At 52.0% G+C, this 24,183-nt stretch overlaps 1 protein-coding gene and 1 long non-coding RNA gene across 4 annotated transcripts in view; one reads left to right on the plus strand and one right to left on the minus strand.

Moving 5' to 3' along the window:
- KIRREL3 (kirre like nephrin family adhesion molecule 3) overlaps positions 1-5,358 on the minus strand; it is a 413,421-nt gene extending 408,063 nt beyond the window's left edge. Inside the window, exon 1 of one of the 3 annotated variants that reach the window (XM_005494941.4) lies at positions 5,052-5,358. In XM_005494941.4, the coding sequence (XP_005494998.2) occupies positions 5,052-5,112 (61 nt within the window). In that variant the 5' untranslated portion in view covers positions 5,113-5,358. The remainder of the gene's footprint in view (positions 1-5,051) is intronic. The other 2 variants (XM_005494940.4, XM_005494942.4) reach the window with 2 other exon arrangements.
- LOC113460251 (uncharacterized) lies at positions 4,780-18,485 on the plus strand. Its single transcript, XR_012577059.1, has 4 exons — positions 4,780-4,898; positions 7,575-7,657; positions 12,629-12,729; positions 13,973-18,485. It is a non-coding gene; the product is annotated as an uncharacterized LOC113460251 (long non-coding RNA).
- The last annotated feature ends 5,698 nt before the right edge of the window (positions 18,486-24,183 follow it).

Here is a 24,183-nt window from a genome sequence, read left to right on the forward strand (position 1 = left end):
AGCACAGCTTTTAAACTTTATTTCTTCCCAGCCAGGAAACCCTGCACATCTCCTGGCACGTTTGAAATGAGTACCGGGTTCCCACATCCCTGCAAAAGCCAGGCCATGTGCCAGCCCTGAAGGCAGGGCAGACCGCCTCAAAAACTCAGAGCTCCACCAAAGGCCTTAAATCTCAGCAAATAAGAGACTGATTTACAACCAATTTGTTTCACTACCTATTGATTTATACAATAAGCTTGTACATGGTCACTGTGGCTCTGTCGCTCTCTTTGGCCAGAGGTGGCTCTCAATGAAGCCAAAGGAAAGACTCGTATTGCTTCTGAACAGAAGATAAATTAGGGCCTTCAGCAATTGTTGGTATAAATTTGCTGGGTTTTAAAGTAAATAAATAAATAAATAGAAGCTGTTTAATCCTACTGGAAAGATTCTGGAAGTGATGTAAAGCCAATTCTCCAGCAGCATTTCCATAAAGCCCCCTGCACCCAGCACTGTACAAACTCGCAAAGCCGATCATTAAATCAGAGCTTTGGAGCAGCCACACTCTCCATCACAGGCTGCTCACAGGAAGAAAACAGTTTATTCAAAGCCCTTGATCCTCAGCCAGCTCACAACCTAAGGGGCACATTGGCCTCTCCCCCCTTTATTTACAGCTACAAAAGAAAGAAGAGCACGGAGCTTTTTTATCCTGACGTTTGCAGTCCGACTACAGAGCGGCTGGAGCTGGTGACACGCGGTGCTGGGAACCTGTCAGGGATTTCTAGGCACGTTCAGACTCCAGTTGGTGTCCCCTAAACCAACAGGAAAGCACAGAAATAATCGACATCAGCCCGAGATGTGCTGTGCATAAACTGCCTGGGCACCTCTGCTTAACCTTGGCAGGGGGAGGCTGGTGGGGACGTGGTGTTAGCTCTGAGGAGGAACATCTGAGGAGGAAACATCTGCCCAGCTCCCCTCCCTCTGGCACAGGGCACCTGAGCAAAACCCCAGCTCCTCCCTCCTGTGCTTTTCTGAGAGCTGAAACCTTGCAAGAAAAGCTGATTTGAGCAAAGTCATCAGTGGTCCTCACGTGGCTCTCACTGCAGGAGGTGCAGATGGGAGATGGGAAACCTAAATTGTGTTAAAGCAGGTGTTGGACGAGGCAATTCTGCCCCATTCCTTTGGGACAGCACAGACTGGACCACACCGGTTTTATCTTGAGGCTTATTTCAGTTTCTTTCCCATGCAGCCTAGTTGTGAATGCATTGCCCCAGCCAAGCCTGCACCTTTCCACCAGCAGCACCTCACAAAGCACTTTCCAAACTACCTCTGTCTTCTACTCAGCCATTTCCAGTTCACAGAACCACAGAATATCCTGAGGTGTGACCTCTTGGGCTTCAGGAGCTCTTCCTCGCCATCATTTTTTTAGATCTCACAGGGTGCTTCCACTCCTGGTACATCCTGAACAGCTCCCCGTGCTGACACTGGGCTTAGGGAACAGCCCAACACACTCCCTGGCAAAGCTGCCCTTCTCCCCACATGGAAGGAGGAATAAACGGGGAACAGGGACCACAGTCACAGGTTTCCAAGCTTTTCATTGACACATTCATGGTTGTGAGACACAGAAACCCCCCAAGTGCCCCAGCTCTTGCACACACACTCCTAGCACCCCAAACCTTGTATTTTTCCTCCCCATCGCCCACTAACCACCCCCAAGATGTGAAAATCCTCATCTCTTGCTCCTAATCAGTGTTGGTGGGTGGAATTGGCCTGGTTTCTCTCATCAGCATAATTTCACCCTTCTCCACCTGGGGGCTGCTGCTGAGCCAGTGGGAAGTTGAGCCACTGCTGCTGCTAACGGGCCCCTCTGACAGAAGATTGTAAAGCATTTGCTTCCAGGGAGGAACCAAGTGAACTGTGAAGGAGAAAAACATACCCTGCAACACCCAGAGAACTTGGTATTCATCACCCCGAGGGAAAGCAAACATGCCTTTGGAAAGAGAGCCCTAGACAGGCAGAAATCTTCCCATCCAAGGTAAATTTAAGATGCTGCCAAATCCACCTCGTACAGGTCAGTGAGAGGAGGGGGTGGCTGTAGGTGCATCTTCAGTGGTGCTCTCCCCACAGCCCTACTCCCACACTGAGATACCTTCCCCAGTTGTCTCCAGCCTCCCCCAGTTTGGCTGGCACTGCAGCAGGGGAGGGATGGGTGAGTTATTCCCCAGGCAGGCAGATCCATGGCAGCAGCAGTTCCTTCCCACCAAGGGTCCCACACATCCCATCTCCACAGGAGGCCACTGGTGCTGGGACTTTCTTTCCCTCCCACGAAAGCCTGGCCCTGGCAGCCTGGAGGGAGTGGAAGAGTGAGTGTACCAGGGCAAACCAGCCCTGGGGCACTGACCCACCAACTCAGAAAGAGCCAGCACAGGCTGCTTCAGATAATTTGCAAGGGGCAAAGACAGAGGATGCTCCAGGGAAGGCAATTTGTTCTGCCCAGGTCCCCTGGAGCAGTGAGCTGTGGGACAGATCCTCCTCCACCCCAGGCTGAGCCATGCCCAGGTGCAGCATGGCCCCAGACAGGAGCACAAAGCAGCTTCCTCCTCCTGCCAGCTGCATTGGAAGCCCAAATTCCAGCCTGCACGGGCTGCAGGAACAGCAGGATGCCAGGATATCACCGGGATGCCCATGAAATACAAACCCAAGGGCACAGGTGTACAAATCCCATGATGGAAAATGTCCTTTTGGGGAGGTTTGGGATAAGGAGATTTTTTTTCTTAAGCATTGTCCAGACCAGACATCCCAAGTGGGGTTTTCAGCACAGGTGATCCTTCCAGCCCGGCTGCCCTTGGCTTGGGGGGATTTAACGATGGCAAATCCCTTCAAACCCCTTTGACAGGAAAACACAGCCCTGCCTGCACCTAGCCCACAAAAAGGAGCTCATGAAACTCCTGAAGGGCAGAGCCAAGTGATTTTAGCTGTCCCTTGAAGTGAGTTTTGGACCACCAGCACCTCCTGGACAAGGCAGGGCTGCCCTGTGGGTGCCCACACAGCATCCCATCCCCCCCGAAACAGGTAAATGGGATGTCCCATCCGCCCTAAAACAGGTAAATGGGGTGTCCCATCCCCACACCTTAGGGACATCTTTGTCGCAGCCAGCCAGTGGACACTGCTCGAGGGGAGGCAGACACAACACCTGCTGGAAAATCAGCTTCAGCACCTGCACCCAGGCCTTTCCTGCCCCTCAACACCATGTGGCTGCAGGAATGCCGTGCATTAAATCCTGTTAAGGATCCTCTGCACGGTTTCGCCCCACGGGAAGAGCCACGGCGCTGCTGACGGCGCCTTTGTCGCGCACGGAGAGCGGCAACTCCACAGAAACACTCCTGGCTCATCCTGTGGGAGAAACCAGCGGAGAAAACACTCTCCAAGGCACTCTCTGTGCCTCCTAACCCGGCGTGAATAAGCAGGTACCACGATCCTGCAGGAGACGAACCAGCTGAGCTCAGGCAGCAGGGCCAAGGAGCCGCCGTGGCTTCCCAGCGCCAGCGCTATTAAAAAGTGCATTAACCCACATTAAAATCATGGCTGCAAAAGGAAGGCGGGGGGGGGAGAACCCAACAAATCCCGGCTGGATCCTGCTCACAAACTTCTCCAGCCCGCTAGCAAAGTGCCATTTGACCTGCAGGGACTGATGGGGTCTGCGTGAGCAGGGAGGGATGCAGGGAGGCCGGAGCAGCTCCCAAATCGCTGCTGTGCCCGGCTCCGCGCTGCCCTGCTGTACCAGGAGAGTTCAGATTTGTTCAGCCAGAAACCCACACGGAGGACACAGTGGGTTTCTTTTGTGCAGCAGCAAAGGCAAATGCAAACACAGCTTTCTCCCCGAAGGAATATTAGTACAAGCAGAGAGTGAGGGGAAGAGAAAAGGGGAAGGGAGGACAGTGTAGGAGCCCAGCATCACATCCGAGCCCAGGAAAAGAGGAGGGAAGGATAACCAGGAGCACAGACACCACAAACAAGGCGTCCCTGCTCGGGGAATAGGGTGAAACCCAGCGTATGGTGGGGGATGTTCAGCACTGATGTCTGGCTGAGCAAAAAACCAGCTGCCCGTGGAGAAGCACTACTCTCTCCAAAAGTTTTATCCTTCATTTAATCAACAGATGGACTGGCTGCGTGGGTTTGGGGTTTTTTTATCCCTTTTTCTTTTTTTTCCCAAGCATCCCCAAGCCGTACCCTCACAAAAGCTGGCGTGGGGACCACGGCGGCGTGACACAGATGGGATTTGACACCGGCGTTGGGGGGGATGAGCAGCACAGAGGCGAAGCCGGGGTCTGGCTGCAGCTCGGCGTTCCCCACAGGTGACAGATAGTCCAGGGAGCAGGCACACAGCAGCATGCCAGATACAGCTTCCCAAAACGCTACCCCTTCACAAATCCTTATTTTAAAATTTTTTAATTTTTTTTTTTTTTTTTTTTTTTTTGCGTGGGAATCAAGCAGGTTGTAAAGTTGCGGGGTGAATTCCTGCGATTCCCACGCTGCTGCCAGCGCCGTGGGGAGGTGGCATTGGGGCTGTGACACCCCCGCGGGGTGCCCACCTTCCCCGGGCTGCCCGCATTGGAACAACTCTCCTTCCTCGCACCCCCCGGCACAAATCGCTCCCCAGCCCGGCTGCACAGCCGCAGGCTCCGGTCCCCGGGCTGGAGCCGCTGCCGCCAGCCCGAGCGGCTCCTCCGCCGCACCGAAACTGAGCATCCATCGCCCTCCTGCACCGGGGGAAGCACCGGGCGGCGATGGGGGCCGGGGGGGGGCTGTTACTCAGCCAAGCCGTGTTTACACACACAAACACGATCCAATTTACCGAGCTGGAACAGAAAGCACTCATTTACATACTAAAGATTTTTCGCTTATTTTTAAAGGAAAGCACGGTAAGCCGCCTCGGCGGGGATGCAGGAGGGGAACAACTCTGCAATCCTCCCTCTCTCTCTCCCCCGCACCTTCTCCCCACAGCAGCCCCCGCACCCCACCCCGAGCCGGGGAGCCCCCCGGGTCCGCCCCGCTCGCAAAGTGCGGGGTCCTACCGTGGCTGAGCAGGAGGCAGCCGAGCAGCAGCAGGAGCAGGTCAGCCTGGAGAGCGCTCATTCCTCAGGGTGGGCTCGGGCTCGGGCTCCGCTGCCGCTGCCGGCGGGGGCTTCAGGCCGCCGCCCGCCGGCTCCGCTCCATCGCCGCCCCCCCAGCTCCTCCCTCCCCCGGCAGCGCTGCCTTCACTGGCGGAGCCTCGGCGGCGCAGCCCGGCTTTTGGAGCGGGGGGGGAAGGGAGGGGAGGGAGGGAGCCCAAGTGCCGGGGAAAGGGGGAGTAACTTGCGCGCAGCGGGGAGGAACGAGCGCGCATCGCCCCCTCCCCAGAGCGCCGCGCACCCGGGGGGTGAGGGTGCGCTGGGGATGCTCCTGCCTCAGGTGATGCTCCTGCCTCAGGTGATGCTCGCCCCCCTCCCGGAGCTGCCGCCGCCCCAACGGGGCACCTGGAGCAGGAGGCAAACACCTGCGGGCTCTGCCCGCCCCAGCTCAATTTGAGGTGTGGGGGATTGGTGCCCATCAGTCACGGCACCCTTGGACCCCTCTGTGCCTTCCCGGGGGGCACCCAAAGCCTCCCCCTGAAATACAGAATACTCCCAAAAATACTCCCAAAATCCCGAGAAAAGAGAGGGGGAAGTAATATATGTCAATGATGTGTGTATGTCAATAATACGTGTATGTTAACCCCTCCCCCGGAGATAAATTATATCCACAAGTCCAGAGGGAGCTGGAGATGGGGGTGAGTCCTCTGTGAGACCCCCAGAGCTGCACCCTCATTTCCTCCAGGAGGGGAGCAGCAGCTCCTCACACCTCCATAAAAACATACATTGGAGCTGGGATTGAAAAATAAGAATACCCCTCCTACAGTCTGTGCCTTCCCGGGGGGCACCCAGTGCCTTGTCCTGAAATACAGGATACTCCCAAAAACACTCCCAAAATCCTGGGAAAAGAGAGGGGGAAATAATGTGTGTATGCCAATAACGTGTGTATGTCAATAATGTGTGTATGTCACCCCCCCTGCCCAGAGATAAATTATATCCAACAGCCTCCCATAAGTGCAGTGGGAGCTGGAGATGGGGACGGGGAGTCCTCTGTGAGACCCCCAGAGCTGCACCTTCATTTCCTCCAGGAGGGGAGCAGCAGCTCCTCACACCTCCATAAAAACATACATTGGAGCTGGGAATGAAAAATAAGAATACCCCTCCCCACCCAATAAAGTTTTGCTTGTAAGGAGGGGACCCTGTGCAAGCACTTCCTGCTGTCATTTTGCAGGACTGGGCAAAGGGACAAAAGGGCCTTTTCTCTCCTTTAATCACCATTTTTATCCTTTTGGGTTTTTTTTTTTAACCTTCTTTAATTTCATTTTCACCCAGCAGGAGTTTGGGGGCAGAGCAGAGGTGCCCAAAAATCAAACCCAACCAATAAAATCATTGCTTATCATTATACTTTATATGCCTACTGATGCCAGAGCCTCCCTCATCACCAGTCTGAGGGGCATGTGGGGATGGCTGAGGCAATTATTAAACCAAAATGAGAAAGTAATTACAGCTGTGGACTCTAATTACTGCAAGGTGAGTTTGAAAAAAAGGCAACACAGCTCTTCCTGCTCTTCTGGGGCTTCTTGCTTACCTTGGTGGGACCATGGCTAAACCATGGTCAAACCACGGCTACCAGTCCTGGGCTGGCTAAAAAAGGATAACTTTCTAAAATCCACTTGTGCTAACAAGCTAAACTGGTGCCAGGTGGTTAAACCTGGCTTAGGAGCAGCGTGGAGCTGAGTTTTATTGATTGAAACACAAGCACCGCACGCAGGCTCTGCTCTCAGCGCAGGGGGAGTCACCCTGCAAATAAAGAGCTTTTATTATTATTTTTAGCCTGCATCCCTAAGGAAATCAAGCTTATTTGGCTTTGGCCACGTGTGCTGGTTTGCCCATCCCTGCCTGCTCGTGTCCCTGGGAGGAAGAGGTGCAGAAGTGGGGTTGGCTGCTCAGAGCTGTCCAATTCCTGCATTTCTCCACTTCAAGGGATAGTGGCACTCCTGGAATGCATTTTACACCAGGACACCACCTCCAGCCCTGGCAGGGGTTCTGGCACAGCTGGCCACAGCTGCAGTGGTGTCCCCGTGCCTGGCAGGTTACAGGTGGTGCATTTTTTGGTGTGTTTTTTTCTGGCAGCAGCACTGATTTAAATGTGCGTGGAATAAATTGCTCAGTGCCTGATTTCAGTGGGAATTAGATTTCTAAATAATTCCAAGGCTCTCCCTGTTGTGTTTCAGTTTATTCTGCAAAATCTTGTTTGCTTGCAGACGAGGGGTACTAATGTATATTAAGGCTGCTACACAAGTCAGGCTTTCCTGTGAAGCTTCAAAACACCATTAACATTTGCATGGCAATTTCTTCTTTTCCTTTCACAAAAAATATTATTCCTTGCCTGCATCCAAAACAGGAGAATTTTTAACTTCCAGGAATCATGAATATTTTTCTCTTCCTTTTTTTTTTTTTTTTTTTCTTCTTCTTTCTCCTTCCCAGCGAAAACATTTCAGCTGGAAAATTCTCATCATTGCAATACTGACCTTTGCAAAGGGCTTTAAATCCTTGAGTGGAAGTAGCAGGTAAGTGCGAAGTTTTATTAACTGATTACCTCTGTGGTTTCGACTACATTGGTAGTCAAATTTGATTTAGAGGACCAGGCATGTTAAAAAAAAAAAAAAATCAGCTTTCTGACATAATTTTGGCTTGCTGCAGCCTGAGCAGCGTCCTGCAAGATCAGCTCCCCTCCACCTGATTCAGGAGAGCAAATCGAGTGCAAACTGATTATTAGCTGCTCCTCTCGGATATCTCATTTAAATCTGCTCTGTGTTGTGGAAGGAAATGAATCATTCCAATTAAAAAGCTGAGAAAATCAGGGAGCTGGGGGGAGCAGCCTTTGGGGAGGAATATTAAGCTGGTGCTGGCAGCTCTGCCCCAGTGCTGGGCCCAGGGTGTGTTCACAGCTGCAAACCCCATGTGGGGTTGGTCCTTCTGCACCCCCTGCTCCCCACCTGGGCATGCTGGGGCCGTGTCCACATCTCCCCATGGAATTTGGGGTCACACTCCTGCCCTGTGCTGTATCTAAAGGCAAAGGGCAATTCCAGAAGCTGGAAATAGCAAATTATCAACCTCTCCCTTCCTCCTTTTATCCCCTTTATCAGTGGGGATAAAACAGGCAAATTCCTCTTTCCCCCTCCCCCCCCCCATTTTTATTTTTTTTATATTCCACATTGACAAGCGTAATAGATATGAAACACCACAACAATGAAAGCCCAGACTTTCTCGTGCCTTTGCCTCTCTTACTTCCAGGCTATTTACTGAGAAGTATTTACTGTGAAGTGCAAGAAACAAAATGTTCTGAAAATGCTGCAGCAAAATGGAGGGGGGGAAAAAAAGAGAATAATATAAAACATGTAAGCAGCTTGATCAAAATGAAGCAATATTGACAGAAAATGGGGTTTTAAGCAGCAGGACAACAGCAACTCAGATGGATTTCATTCTTGTGGTATTACAATGCTAAGCCAAGCACCTGGAAGAGAGAGAGAGAGGAAAATAATCACGTTTCCCTGGTTTAGAAAATCTTTTCCTTGTCATTTAAAAATACACATGACAAGTGAAAGCTGTGCAGAGTCCTGCTGGAAAAGCATGGAGCTGGGACTTGGAGCTTTTCCCTGCTCCTGTTTCAGAGGCTTAAAGCCTTCCCAGGCTTTAAGGAAACGCATCCCTCATGCCTCAGTTTCCCCTCTGCAGAGCACCACTCCCCTTTGTCACCTGCTAGCAGCACAGATGCTTCCAAGGTAGGCTGAGTCCTGACTGGAAAGCAAAAAAATGGGATAAAGGAATGGAGGAAGGTGCAGTTGTCCCTCCAAACAGGAGAGAGGCACAGCCCTTATCCCACCCTGCAGGATATCACAGCAGTTTTGGGGCTGAGAGGTCATGGAGGTGCCAAGGATATCCCTGGGAATGGCAGGCTGGGGTTTTGGGGGGTATTTGGGGCTGTGTTTTTCCTACCAGCAAACCAGGGCTGGAGGTGGATCTCCCAGGAGGTCACCCCATTGCTGAGACGCTTTTGGAGAGGGCAGAAAACAGCGAGAAAAAAGAAAACCTTTTCACTTGGCCCCAGGTAGACACTGCTTTTCCCTGCAAGAATGAAGGCAGCTGCCTCCCAAAATTCCCCAGTTCTGCTGCCCCTCAGCCCAGGCCATGAGAGCAGTTTGAGTGTTCCAGCTCTGGTGCTGCCTCGCTTTCCAGAGCAGCCCCAGCCAAAAATGCCAGTCCCTTTCCACACCTCCCCCGGATCCTCTTTGAAAACAGCCCAGGGAAGGCCAGGGAAGCAGATCAGGAGAGCCTGGGCTCTTTTCTCTCCTTGTCTCCTGTTCCTGCCATGTGGAGAGCTGCCAAGGCCCCTCAGCCTGTGGCACTCCATAAAGCTCTTGTGCAGCGGGCCTGGAGCAATGTGGGCAGCACAGGCAGGGCCTGGGAACAGCCAGGGGAGGGCAGCGAGAAGCTCTGAGGGTTAAAAAGAAGAAAGAAAAGAGCTGTGATGGTATTTTTGGTTTGGGTGGGGAGAGCTTCCTGCACCGGCCTGCCCCCCCCCCCTTTGTCTGAGGGGAGCGGCTGTGGGCAAGGCTGGAGCTGGGATGGAACTGGGACCTCTCCTGCTCCATCACTGCTGTGAGTGATGCCCGGGGGCCTTTCCGTGCTCTCCAGCCTGAGCCTGCCCTGGAGCATCTCAGCGAACCCCCAGGGCCCTGGAGATCCCCCTGGAGCACCCCTGGGTGCAGGGCCAGGCTGGGAATGAGGGGCTGGAGAGCAGCACCACAGGAAGGGACCTAGGATCTCTGTGAGGGCAGGCCGGGCATGAGCCAGCAGTGCCCTGGCAGCCCAAAGGCCACCGTGCCCTGGGGACATCAGCTGGGCCAGGGAGGGACTGTCCTGCTGTGCTGGGGCTGGGGCAGCCTCACCTCCCGTGCTGGGGGCGCTTTGGGTGCCACGATACAAAACAGACATGGAGCCATTAGAGAGCATCCAGAGGAGGCCGTGAGGATGGGAAAGGATCTGGAGGGGCCCTGAGGAGCAGCTGAGGGCACTGGGATTGTGCAGCTGGAGGGCAGATTGTGCAGCTGAGGGCACTGGGATTGTGCAGAGGAGCTGAGGGCAGAGCTCAGGGGCTGCGGCTCCTCCCGAGGGCAGCTCCGATCTCTGCCCTGGGACAGGGACAGGAGCCAGGGCACGGCTGGGGCTGGGCCAGGGCAGGGCAGGCTGAGATCAGGGAAAGGCTCTGTCCCCAGAGGGTGCTGGCACTGCCCAGGGAATGGGCACAGCCCCGAGGCTGCCAGAGCTCCAGGAGGGTTTGGACAACCAGGAATGCCCAGGATGGGATTATTGGGGGTCTGGGCAGGGATAGGGGCTGCACTGGATGAGCCTGTGGGTCCCTCCAGCTCAGGATATTCGATAATCTCTGAATTCCTGCCATGCCTCCCACAGCCACCCTGCTCCTCTCACAGCCTGGGGCCATCCCAGTCAGGCTGGAGACCCTGAGGGATCAAAGGCACAGAGGTGGCCAAACCCCATCCCTGACAGGGCTCTTGATAGGCCCTTCCTAACTTCACCCAGATCAGTGCCCAGGCCATTCCCTGGAGGCTTTTGGCTGCCTTTCATGCAGGTCTTTTAATGCAAAGTTATTTTAATGCTGTGCTTTGCATTCTGCTGCTTCCCCTCCCTGTCAGCGGCCGCTGCCAGGCAAGGTTAAAGCAGCCGAGCTGGACCTGCTGGGCTGTTGTGCACGGATGGGCTGGGTGTGCTGATGGAAACTGGGATTTATGGGGCACTGCTGAGGAGTTGGTGATGTACAGGGATGGCTCTGGAACCCCAGGGTGAAGCTCCACAAGGCATTTCCTGGGATAAGAAGGAATTGCCACCGTGCCAGCACTCCTTGCTGTGAACAGGCACAGGGAGCACCAGCCAGCCTTTAGAATTCCCAGCTCCTGTTTCACTGCCCAGATGTACCCAGATGTGCCTGGGGATTGTCTCAGCGTCCTGCTGGTGTTACAGAAGCACTGGGGCCAGATTTCACCCTCCACCACCTGCCCCAGGGTGTTGGTGATGTTCAGATCTGGGCAGATTGTCCCAATCCACTGGAAAACTACTAAAACTCTGGGTTAGGTGTTGTTTGTAGTCTGAACATGACAGACACTGGACTGCCTTAGTGCTTGCTGAGAACTGTCGTCTGATCCTGGCGTTTTCCAGTCCCACGGAACTTTCCCAGCAGGGCAGGGACGCTGAGGGGAGGCGGGAGCTCCGCAGCTCCTCCGGTGGCTGCAGGAGGGGAGCTGGCAGCAGCAAAATGCGATGGCAACGATGTGCTGAGGCTGCTGGACACTGTCCTCATCACCAGCTATGCTATTTAATGTAATTTTTGGCGATTTTTCATCCTCCAGACTCGCTCTGGAACCTGGCATGGACTTTTTTTTGCTTTGCAGTGCATTAGAAAATGATGAACGAGCTGCAAAGGGTTAAAAGGGAGCGTTTGTATAAAAACAATGAATCCCATTTTTGCTTGATTGGCACTTTAATTAGGCCCATGTCCTTTTGCTGCCACTGCAATCAGATTGGAGGAGAATGGGAAGCTTCCACACCGTTATATTTATCTCAAGATTACAAGATTTCCATTTTTTTTTCAATGCAAAGGGGAAAAAAACAAGAAAAGAAAAAAAGAAAGGAAGAAAAAAACCCTCTGCTACTTTATAAACGTGGCAAGGGAATGATATTATTTAGGGCTCGGTGAAAGTGTGGCTTCCTGATTGCAGCACAAGAATTAATCTTATTATGTTAACAAGGGATTGTTATGCTAAGGAGGAGAGGGAAGAAAAGTTCTGTCTCTCAAGTCTGCCAGGGACTGCGCAAGCTCCAGAGCCAGCCTTGAATTTAAGAGCTCCAGCGAGAAGGAGAGAGCCAAAAGTCCTTGTGGTTTTACAAGGCAATTTCCCTCGCTTTCCTCTCCCTGTGTTTAGGGGGAGGTTGTAATGCCTGGGAGTCTCCTGGGACTGCTCCAGATGATCTGGGCTGGTAAAGAATGGCTCAGGTGTGAGCTGAAATCACTCCACAGAACCTGAGCCCAGCCTGGAATCCCAAAGGAAGCCACCCCAAATGGGGCTGAGCAGGGTTTTACACCCACAGCTCTGGGTGTGAAACAACAAAGACAATAAAAGACAACTCTGAGCCCATCACAGCGGGGAAATGGGACCCTGGAGATTTCCAGTTCCTCACCTTCATGGGAAATATGTCTGTGGAAAAGAAGGGTCCCTTTATCCACCAAAATACAGAAAAAAATTTGTTCTGCACTACTTCTGGTGCTGCCAGGTGTAAAAAGAGAAAGCTCTGGGTAACCCTGATGCTCCTTCCCCATCTCCCAGTCCTGAACCCCAACAACATCTGCAGTCCAGGGAATGAACATTCCCCAGCACATCCTCCCTGAGCTGGTTGTGTTACAGGGAGATGAGCAAGAGCCTGGAGTCAATACCAGCCCCACTTTTCTCTCTCTTTTTTCCCAGGAAGCTTTCAGAGCCCATGACGAGCATGAGCATCTCTGGAAGCAGAAGTTGGCTGCAGAATTCCAGCCTGTTCCTGGGCTTTGCTCAAATCCAGGCAAAGGGTTTGTTGTGCACTGCAATGGTTTATTCTTCAGAGCAGAGATAGAAATGATGCTGTTTGATTGAGGTGGCTAATTACACAGCTTGGAAAGTAAATTACAGCTATCAAATACCCCAGTGAATATTCCCTCACAAATAGGCAGAGAAGAAAATGAAATTTTTTGGGTTTGCTGGCAATTTGGAAATAAAAACATTGTCTCTGGTGGCGAATTTAAAACCAATCCCTTTCAAATTCTTCTGCAACTGCTAAATTCAAATGATGCTTTGTTGCAGACCAACCAGACAGTTCACCCTGATAGCTCTAAGCTACTTTTATTTTTTCTAGTTGGAGGGTTTGTGTTTCTTTGTGACATTTGGAAACCTTTGCCCTCTCTTTACTATCTAATCTTTTCAGTGAAAAATATTAATAGCAAGTTTAAAACCAGATAAAACTGCCCAAGTGGAGTAAAAATCTTTGTCATATGGAGTAAATTGCTTGGCAGAAAAAGCTTAATAGGAAAAAACCCACCCTAAGCCATCCATCTTCTCAATTAGTAAATACACAAAAGTCTGAATTTCATTCCCACAGGCTGGAAAGATTTATAAGCAAGGATTAAAATGAAGGGGAATGTGGGGAAGAGCAGCAAACGCCTGGATCAAGGCTGGGGGCTGAGCTGATCCATCTCCATCTCATCCCTGTGCCTCCCTGCCTGGATGGAATGGCTCTTTAGGTGCTGTTTGCTTACCCAGCTCCTCCCAGAAGATGCTGCTGCTTGTTTTTCTGGGACCACACCCCAAACCAGCCCTGTATTTCACCTGCAGCCACACAAGATTGGATCTCTTTCATATCAACCTTCTCGGGCCAGGATGCCAAACTCTACTCCCCCAGACCTCCCCTCTGCCTGTGCTTTTGGGCTGGAGGACTGGAACCCAAACTTCCCATGACTCGGGGTTTGGTTGTTATTGCTGTCCCAAGATGTGCAGGATGTCTCTGCTTTCGCCCACGCAGCTGAAGAATGAGTCTGGACTATTCAGTTTTCAGTCTTGAGGTTGTTTATTAATTCTTATCTATAAAATTTTCTTTCTGCCCAGCTGAGATCTGCTCAGCAGGGCAGCCACAGGCACTCTGACCGCCCCCGGAGCGGTGTTGTCCTTTTATACTAAAAACTATATATAACATATTTACACTTAATTCCCAATACCTATCACGTGTGTTAGACAGTGGGCTTCTATTCTAAATTTAACATATTTACAATTACTTTTCAGTACCCATCACCTATGTTAGACAGTGCACTTCTACTCTAAACCAATCCCAAAGTGCCACCATCACAGCAGAAAATTGAGAAGAAGAAGAAGAAGAAGAAGAAGAAGAAGAAGAAGAAGAAGAAGAAGAAGAAGAAGAAGAAAGGCTGGACACGCCCAGATTCCTCCATCTTGTCCCCATAACCCCCATACCAAAAATCCTAAAATCTACATTTTCACCCTGTGATCATTTTGTTATTACACTATTCAAACCTGTGTGACTTTCATGTCCTCATACAAAGCTGGTAACTTGCTCCAGGGGTCATAATCAAACCCCCAGGTGTTCTGGGCTGTGTGCCAGGGTCTCTGAGCCCCTAGTGGGGTCCTGGCAACTCTGGACACGCGGAGGGATGCACTGAGTTCTGACACCCATGCCTTGGTTTCCCCAGGGACACAACAGGTGCCTGGAAGGAGCAGTCAGGGAATGTTTTCCAGGCCTTTTTTGCTGCAGAGCTCCTGCAGCAATGACTCCAATCTCCCCTGCTGAGCCTCCAGCCTCCCTCCCTGGGTAATGAAAGCCAAGCATCTCTCTGGGTGTCTCTGCGTGCCTGTAAATTCCTGGGGCCTATTAGGACCTAAAAAGAAAGTCAATTTTCCTGTCTTATCCTCTTCCCTGGCCTTTAGGAACAGACCCAAAGCCCACAGCAATCCCCCCTTCCCAGCCCCCTCGTTACCAATATCCCTGTGCATCCCAAGGCTCGCTGGTGGCCTGGGCAAAGCAGCACTTCAGGGACACTTTGGCAGCTCCTAATTTGCCCCATGCCACCCCTTGTCCCCAGAGAGGAGGTGTTTTGTTGTGTGCAAGCAGCACACGAGGTGCTCAGAGGGGATTTGTTGTCCCATTCCCAGGGGTACCATGAGGGCGGGGGGTGGATGTGTGGGATTTACAGCTCCAGGGAGCCCAGGGCCCTTTGGGGTCTGTATGGGAGGAGAAACACAACAACAAAACACTGAGATGTGTGCCAAGGGAATTCCCTCTGAGCTCTGATTCTGGAGTTCAGCAGCTGAAACTCCCATGGAATCTGGATGAGGGCAAACACCCCGTGGAAGGTGCTGCTGCTCGGTTTGCTAGGCCCAACTGCAAAATGCAGCTCCTGTTTCATCATCAGCCACAATAACTTGTGTTTCCCCTTCAATACCCAGCTGTTGGGGCTAAACGTTTGGTCCTGGGCATCCCACAGAACAGTCCTGGACATCAGAGCAGCCCAGACCCATTGGCTCCTCTGCCACATCCCCACTCTGCTGCTGCCACCCCAGGAGCCTGGGGCCCTTTGGGGTCTATATGGGAAAAAACAAGTCAACAAAACACTGAATGTGTGCCAAGGGAGTTCCATCTGAGCTCTGAACCTGGGGTGGCAGCAGCTGAAACTCCCTTGGAATCTGGATGAGGGCAAACACCCTGTGGGAGGTGCTGCTGCTCGGTTTGCTGGACCCAAATGCAAAATGAAGCTTCTGTTTCATTATCAGCCACAATAATTTGTGTTTCCTCTTCAATACCCAGCTGTTGGGGCTAAAAGTTTCGTCCTGGGCATCCCACATGGGATGGACATCAGAGCAGCCCAGACCCACCAGCATCTCTACCACATCCCCACAGTGCTGCTGCCACCCCAGGGAAACCCTGAGTGCCCTCTGTGCACAAAGAGCCCCTGGCTGCACTTCCAGAGCCTGTTCCCACACACAGACAGGCATGGCACATCCTGGAGGGGGAATTTTTCCTTGCTGCATGACAGGTTTTGTCCTAGCACGGGTCAGAGAAAGCCCAGCCTTGATGGGTTTCATCTAATTTCAATTACAGTCGTTAAAGCTTTCGCTCACATGAGCTGAGCCTGTCCAAGAGACCTGGACTGACAGGCCATTAGGGAGAGGTTATTTATAGCAGGCCATGTTAATTTTACAGGATCACAGAGCAGTGATTCAGTGCCTGGCCTGGCTGAGAGGAATCACTCACAGCAGTAAGTGGGAGCTGACATGGAAACACCTCAGAGCAGCCAGGAGCTCCTGGGTCAGGGCAGGAACAGCGCTGGGAGGGTCACACCGAGGGGCTGGGGCTGGGGACCCACGTGGGGGATGCTGAATGATCAAATCATCCCGTTCAGACCCAGTTCGGTGTGAACCGATGGGTTGAGACAGGGAGGAGGTGAAGGAAATCCAGGGAAATGGCTGATTTGAGATGCGGGGAGAGTGGACATGGTGCTGAGTGATGCTGAAGGGAAAGGGCTCCTTTCCTGCAGTACCCTCAGGTTTTTCCAGCCCTGATTTGGGAGCTGTGAAGAGCCCACAATATGGAACAGCTCTGCCTTTTCCTTCTCTCTGCTCCATGGCTTTTTCTGGAACCACCAGGATGCCCAGTTCTGCAAAAGGGCTTTGCTCAGCCTTTATCTGCCCCAGCAAAGGGCCTGGAGACACTGAATGAAACATGCTGGAGATGAGGGAGGAGGAGGAACAGACAAAAAAATATAAAACCTCCTGCATTGTATTGAATTCCCTTGAATTTTAAAGTGCTTCACGCTTGAAGCGTTCTGGGTGGAAGAATAGAAATGGGGAGAGGGAGAAAAGACAGGACAAAAGAAGCATTTCCCAGGCATGGCAAAGGACAGTAGGAATTGCTCTGGCTCTGGAAGGGTGTGATCCAGGTGGTGCTGGGGGACTTGTCCCTCAGGCTTAGAGCAGAGCCCTGCTGAGGACAGCGAGTCCAAGGCTGCTCTGGGGCTCTGAGATCCTCTCCCCTTCTAAGAGCCCACGGAAATCTCATGGTCATCCTAAAATGAGGTCGAGCAGGGCTCTGGGGTGGCTGCAGGACAGGGCAGTGGCAGGAGGGGGCTGGCATGGGAATGCTGAGGACACAGACATGGACAGATGGACCAGCTGTCCATGGCTCTGCTCCCCATGTCCCAGTGTCCCTAGGAACACCAGGGCGAGCAGGGAACACGTCCCAGTGGGGCTCTCCCAAGCCAGGCCTGCTCTGTCCCAGAGCTTTCTCCATGCCCACGAGTGATGGAGGCATCAGAGGCAATTTGTGGGGATTTTGGCCCAAAATGCTCAGCATCACACCCTCCAGAGCCCACTAGGAAAGGGGGATTTTCCCCAGGAGAACTTTTCTGGAGATCTGGGCTGATGTTTTCCCTCCCAGGGGCAGAGAGGCTCCTCCTGCTTGTGCAGCTGGGCTGTGCAGAGCCACACACTGCAAACAGCACAGACAAGCCAGTGCTGAGGGGAAGGACAATTTTCCTGGGATAAATATAATAAAGGGACCATAACTGCCCTGGAAAGTGACCCCTGGAGTGCTCCAGGCCCCTGTCCCTGAGTCACCCACCCCATCTCCATTGCAGGCAGTGCGCATACCCACATTTTCCTGCCGACCTCACCCTGTGGGTGATGTCAACCTCTGACAGAATTGGGCACAACCCAATTAAACCTGACCCCTGCTGCCCTTCTCCTGGCCAGCCAGGGCACCTCAGCCCTGCCTGTCTGTCTGCCCAGCTCCCTCATCACAATCCCCCTGCGCACGGGGCTCCCCTTTTTTATGCACTCCCGCAGCATCTCCCACAGCCCTGACCTCTGCTGAGCCGTGCAGGCCATGGAATAATCTGATAATCACAGCGCTGATAGCAATAATCACCATAATAACCCTGCTTCTGGCCAGGGCACCTGTCACCTGGGCACAGAGTGGCACTGACAACCAGCTATTACACACCTACTGCAATTAGAGGGGTGCCAGGGCTGGGTGTGAGCAGGGGAGTGGGGAAAGCAGGAAAACAAACCCAGCTCTCCCACAGGGGAGCTTTACTGGAGCAGCAAGGCAAGGGTTTAACTGCCAGCCCAAAGAGCAATCCATGACAGAGGGGCAGAGTGGTTTGGGCTGGTTTGTTCCTCACCCAGGTGTTGGGTGGCTGAATAGATTCCCCACACTTGCTGGGGTTTTGTTTCCAGAGGATGGAATTAGTGAATGGAGATGGAAGAGGAGGGAATGTGTGACCCATTGCATCTGCCTGGTGCCATCTGGGAAGTTTTGCTGCCCAAGAGTTTGGGGTAAAATGCCTGTTAGCAAATCCACATTTACATTTGCAAATCGGCATCTGTAAGTCACAGAATCCCAGAATGGTTTGGGTTGGAAGGGACCTTAAAGTTCATCCCATTCCAACTCTGCCATGGCAGGGACACCTTCCCCTGTCCCAGGCTGCTCCAAGGCCCATCCAGCCTCACCTTGGACACTGCCAGGGATGGAGCAGCCCCAGCTGCTCTGGACACCCTGTGCCAGGGCCTGCCCACCCTCACAGGGATCAATTCCTTCCCAATGTTGTTGCTCTGATTTTTCAAGATTTTCTAAATTTCCTGATGTTTACATTTTTGTAACGAACTTTTTCACACATTTTATGTCAATAACTCATTGTCTTGCATTTTTTTTATAGAAGAGGAGAAATTTGATTAACTGTTGGTTTGTCCAGTGTCATTGGGGAGGTGGCACTTTCACCCTCCAATCCACCGTCACTTTTGGAAATCTATAAATGTTGAAGTTAGAAAATAAAAAGTGCCCTTTTTACCTTGAAGAAAGCAGTGTATCCGTGTCATTTTGTATCCTGTAGTGACACCAATATCTTTTTCATCTAAATTCCTTGGAGACCCTGGCCTGTGGTGTACCCCAGCAGAAGATTCCCTGCAAACCTCAGCTCCCAGCCCTGCCCAGCCCTCCCTGGTGCTGCTGTCCCCTCTGTGGCACATTAAGCCACCGGAATAAGCCCATTGCACGGGCCACTTCACCTCTTCCCCTGTACCTGCCAGCAATCCCAGCTCCTGCTCTGCCTTTGATGCCTTCCCTTCAGCTGCTCGGAGCAGAAATGCTCGTATCAGCAAACAGATGGCGGCTGAGGCATGTAGCATAAAATATATTTATCAAGGCAAACAGCTGTAGCCCATTTCATTCTGAAGATTTCTATTAAAAGTTCTCTGGAGCTACAAGCTGCTCTGGCTCTGCAGTCAGAATAAAGCCGAGGGGACAAATGGCTTTTTGCAGAGGCTTTCTTTTCCCTTCCTTGGCTCTTTTTTCGCTCCCTGAAGAAAGCCCAGCCCAGCTCTGTGGTTGTGGCACATTTGGGGGCAGTTTTTAGATCATTGTGGTGCCCAGCCATGTGCTTAGGGTGGGGGAAATTATCCAGGAGCTCCAAGGCTTGGGGCAACACTGGGACATCAGATCTGCAGGATGGATGCCCTTCACTTCCAGGGATGTCTCTGCCCAAGGCCAAAGCACCCTGAGCCCTAATCCAGGATGGATGAGCTCCCATGGCCCTTTGGCAAGGTCTGGTTTGCTGTTTCCCTTGGTTTTACCCCAAAAAGGCTTTGCCACCACATTTACAGTGAGTGAGAATGGCCAAGATTAGAGGAAATGCGAAGTTTTGCTCAAGAGTAAATGAATTTTCTTGGCAGACGTTCCTTGCTCAGTGTTGGAAAATTCCCGGCTTGTACCACGAGTTTCATTGAAACATTGACAAATATCACGAAATCCTCCATGCAAATGGGAATTTCCATATTTTGTATTAAATATACTCTCTCAGTCCTGCTATAGTGACTCACGGAGAGGCTGCTCCTGTGTGGCCCCAGCTGGACAAAGGCATCCCCAAAGGGGACATGCCACCCTCTGAGGTCACCTGCCACCAAGGCCAGGACTTTGGGAATGCCCACAGGTAGAAGATATGACTTGGAGAGGAGATGGGCTGAACATGGAATGATCTAGAAAGGTAAAACCATGGAGCTGCCTCTGCTTCTTCCATATGGATGTGTCACCTCTTTACATCACCCACTGCTCTCCCAAATCCCCCTTTTCCCTTCATTTCTCTGCAAAGGAACAGCTTTTCCAAAATGATCCTCCCAAACCCCAATCATAAACAACATTTTCTCCTCTTTCTTTTTTTTTAAAAAAAACCCCTTTTCTCTTGCTTTTCTGTCTTTTTTTTTTTTTTTTTTACTTTTGGGTGAAAAATATTCCTGGCAACCCCTCCTTTGTAACCGCCTGCCGCTTCCCCAGCCAACAGCAACGCATTTCATCCCAAATTCAGCTTTCTATTTTCAGGCAAGCGAGCAGTGGGATGAGGAGTTTGCCCTGAAAATGTGCTCAGAGAAGTCAGGCTGCCATATGTGCCTGGAGATGTTCCTCACCAGCCCCCCGAGCGGGGAATCCTGGCAGGGGCTGTGGCCCTTCCTGGGAGCGGGGATTTGGCCAGACCCTGGAAAAGACAAGAGGGAAGGGTCAGTGGAAGAGGGTCAGTTGGGTGGTGAGGGGGTTGCAGCTTGGGATCCAAAAAAGAAGACCCAAAAGAAGTGGGAGTTTATTCCAGCTCTGCTACCAGGTGTAATTCCCTCAATCTCCATGCCTCAGTTTCCCCAGTGCTGTGCATTGCTCTGCAATTTCCATGTAGGGAAATGAGCAGGGGAAATGGCATGGGTGGCTTTAGGAATATGGATTAGACACCAGGAATTTCTTGTTTCACTCTGGAGATGGAAAATGTGCCTCAATCCCAACACCAACTCTACACCTCCACTCCCTGGTTGGGAGATGCCCAACCAGGGCTTGGGATGGCCCTTGGACCAGGGCTATGTGGAAGAGGGTCAGTTGGGTGGTGAGGGGGTTGCAGCTTGGGATCAAGACCCAAAAGAAGTGGGTCTTGAAGTGGAGGTTTATTCCAGCTCTGCTACCAGGTGTAATTCCCTCAATCTCCGTGCCTCAGTTTCCCCAGTGCTGTGCATTGCTCTGCAAATTCCATGTAGGGAAATGAGCAGGGGAAATGGCATGGGTGGCTTTAGGAACATGGATAAGACATGTTAGGAGCGTGGATAAGACATGTTAGGAACATGGATAAGCCATGAGGAGTTTCTTTCTTCACTCTGGAGATGGAAAATGCACCTCAATCCCAACACCAACTCTACACCTCCATGCCCTTTTTGGGAGATGTCCAACCAGGCCTTGGGAAGCCCATGGACCAGGTCTGTGTGGGGTGGATGTGAGGAAAATCTGCCAGAGGCACTTATCCACTTGCAGAGGAGCCTAAATGATTCCTTGATTATCTCATTACTGCTCCAGTAAACAGCTCAGCTCCTTGCAGGGTGCGCGGCTCCGCTGCCGGTGACACTCGAGCTGTGCTGGGAGCTGAGCAGATCCTGGGGCTCCTGGAGCATCCCAGCACCTGGATGGACCCCACAGCCTCTGCCTCTGGCCTGGCCTGTGGTGGGGAGGCAAAGGGAATGGAGCTGATGCCCCTTTCTGGAGTGTATTTATCCATCAGTGCTCATTATCAACCCAGAATTGTTGCAACTCAAATATAATTACAGAACCCTAGAAGGGTTTGGGGTGGAAGCGACCTTAAAGCTCATTTCATCCCATATCCTGCCATGGCAGAGACGCCTCCCACTGTCCCAGGCTGCTCCCAGCCCCATCCAGCCTGGCCTTGGGCACTGCCAGGGATCCGGGGCAGCCCCAGCTGCTCTGGGCATCCTGTGCCAGGGCCTGCCCACCCTCCCAGGGAACAATTCCTCATTCCCAAGATCCCATCCATCCCTGCTCTCCTTCTCTTATGTCTTCATTCTGGGCTCTGTGACCCCTTTTCAAAGTCCTTGGAAGCAACTGTGTAAATAATGATGCCAAAAAATTTTAGGGATGGGTGAATGGATTCAGAGGGTGCTGAGGGGGGCAGGATATGCTGAATATTTGGCATTCCTGCTTCACTCATCCCAGAGATATTATGGCTTTCAAAGCCCCGGGGAGGATGGTCCAAACTGCCACACGTCTCATGGATTTGGAGAGTGGGACGCGGCCACAGCAGGAGAAAAGGGAGCTGCATATCACCTCCAAAGGAGAGACATGAAGGAAGAGGGAGAGGAGAGAGATCAAAACACGAGAGGCAGCAGCAGGAGGCAGGAGAAGAAAGGCGGCAGGAGAACAAGACCGGTCCCAAAATATCCCTCGTGTTTCCTGTGCCGCAGACCAAAGCTCACACTGGGAAAGGCTTTTTGCGAGGGGAAGAGGCTCTAAGCTCTGCTCAAAGCTCTGCCTCGGGGTCCCTGGGGAGCCGTCCCTGCGCTGAGCCGGGAATCGGCTCCCGCTGCACCCCGAGCGGTCCCTGCGGGGCTGCCTTTGATCGGAAATGCTCCAAATTCTCCCTGAGATGGAGCCTGAGAGGCAAAGCTCCACCTTGTCTCAGTTTTATTTGGGTTTTTTTTTTCCTTCCTGACTGGGTTGGGTTAAATAGCAAATCCATTTTCAGGTGGAGAAACTGATTTTCTGGGTGAGGATTCACCTGCTTCATGTACTCCCAATGGATTGTGAGCATGGGAGTGGGAAGGGGAGTGATAAATCCCAAATTTTCTGAATGACATTTAAATATTGGCCCTATAGATAAACTACATGAATTTATTTGGTGTGGCCACAGGTCAAGCCCCTAATTTGAAGGGATCATGGCAATTTTGGAAGCATCTCGTGGTCACCAGCATCGACTCACCCAGATGAGGGATGGAGCTGGGATGTTGGGCAGGTTCACTGCTCATTCCTACTGCTGTGCTGCCACTTGGGGACAAAAGGGTGTAGGGAAGAGCAAAACCCAGCTCTGCTGATTTCCCACCCTCTTCTCCACCCTTCTTTGGGCTGTTGCTGGTTTTCACCCCACCCCAGCCACATCAGCAAAGACAGCCTGCAGCCACCAACCTGCCCTGTCTTCTTGAGGATTAAAATGGCACCTAGATAATAATCAGGGCACTTTGCAGGGAATTTAAATTGGAAGTCACTGAGCAGAAATAACAGCCCACCTGCCACCCCTGCCCTGTGCCACTGTACCCCCAAAGTGCCCTGAAAGGGGCTCTGAGCATCCCAAGGCTGAGATCAAACACCATCAGAGCTGAGGGGTGTTAATATAACAGAGCCTAGAAACTAGGCATGAGATTAAAGAAAACACTCTCAGGTGTGGAGGGGAAGAAAAATTAAAAACCAAAATGAAAGTGGAAGTTTCCTTCATTTGTTGTTTGATGAGAGCCATGATTTTATTGTGCTGCTGGACCGACAGCGGCCTTGGCGGGGTCTTTCATTTGGCCTCGACAATTAAATTCCTTTTTATTACTGCAAAAAAAAGAAACCATTTGGCACCTGGCAATTCCTTAGTGTCTCACAGCCCTCTCCAAAGGCAGATGGGTCAGTCCTTTCCCAGGGCAGAGGGGAGCAATCATTTTTTATGGACTGGCAGGGTCTGAAGGGAACAAGCCTGGCTCTCCCGCTTCTGTCCAGAGGGAGCTCTGGGCTCCATTAAAGCTCATCCTTCCCAAAGGCACCTGGGTTTTATCCACACACATCAAGAGGTGGAGTATTTCCCATTTTGCTTGATAATTTATTCCCAGGGTTAATCATCCTCCCTGCTAAAAATTCAGCCTAATTTTGATCTGAATGTGTCTGGCACCAACGTCCTGCAGCAACTGCTCGCTTTCTTTCCCTGCCCAGCCTCTCCTCCCTCTGAAGCTCTTGGATGTCATTACAGCTCCCTTTTTTCTGGCCCCTCGAGTGATTTTCCTCCAGCATCTGCAATTTTGCCAGGCTCTTCTCTGCCCTCCTGGATTCCCATCGTGGGACCTGTCAGAGCCTCATCACACCTTAGGATAGATCTCAAAGCACCTAAATAATATCCGCACCCCCCAGGGCCCTTCTGCAGGATTAATTTTCCACTTCAAGATAGAAAAATGCTTTCCAGCTCCCCGTGTAAAATAAACAAGAGGCGCTGCTCCTTCCTCAAGCAGCTGCTTGGGGCTGATTTCCCTGGAACGTTTTGGGATGCTGACAGCCCCATCCCTCCCTCCTCCCTCCCCTGGCTGGTCTTGGCTCCCGTGACACGGAGCGGGAGGAGATTAGCCCCGAGTCCGCGCCTCGCAGCGGCGCCGCTTCCCTTTTATCTCTGGGAAGCAGGAGCTGGACGTGAGCCCTGCAGGGATTTATCGAGGTGCCCTGGATCTGCCTCTCCCTCCTGCAGCAGCTCCTCGGCACCAGCCCCGACCGGAGCGGTGGGAGGAGGGGGCAAAGGGCGTTTTTGTTTAGCCAAGGGCAATCCCATGGAAATTTTGTGCTGAAATGTCTTGGAGAAGGCGCCTTTGGAGTCATCTCTTTTGGTCTCTCCTGGGCTCTGCTTTGGAGTTCCTGGGTGATGCTTTGG

The sequence above is a fragment of the Zonotrichia albicollis genome, chromosome 27 (assembly GCF_047830755.1).
Source record: "Zonotrichia albicollis isolate bZonAlb1 chromosome 27, bZonAlb1.hap1, whole genome shotgun sequence".
Lineage (NCBI taxonomy): Eukaryota > Metazoa > Chordata > Aves > Passeriformes > Passerellidae > Zonotrichia > Zonotrichia albicollis.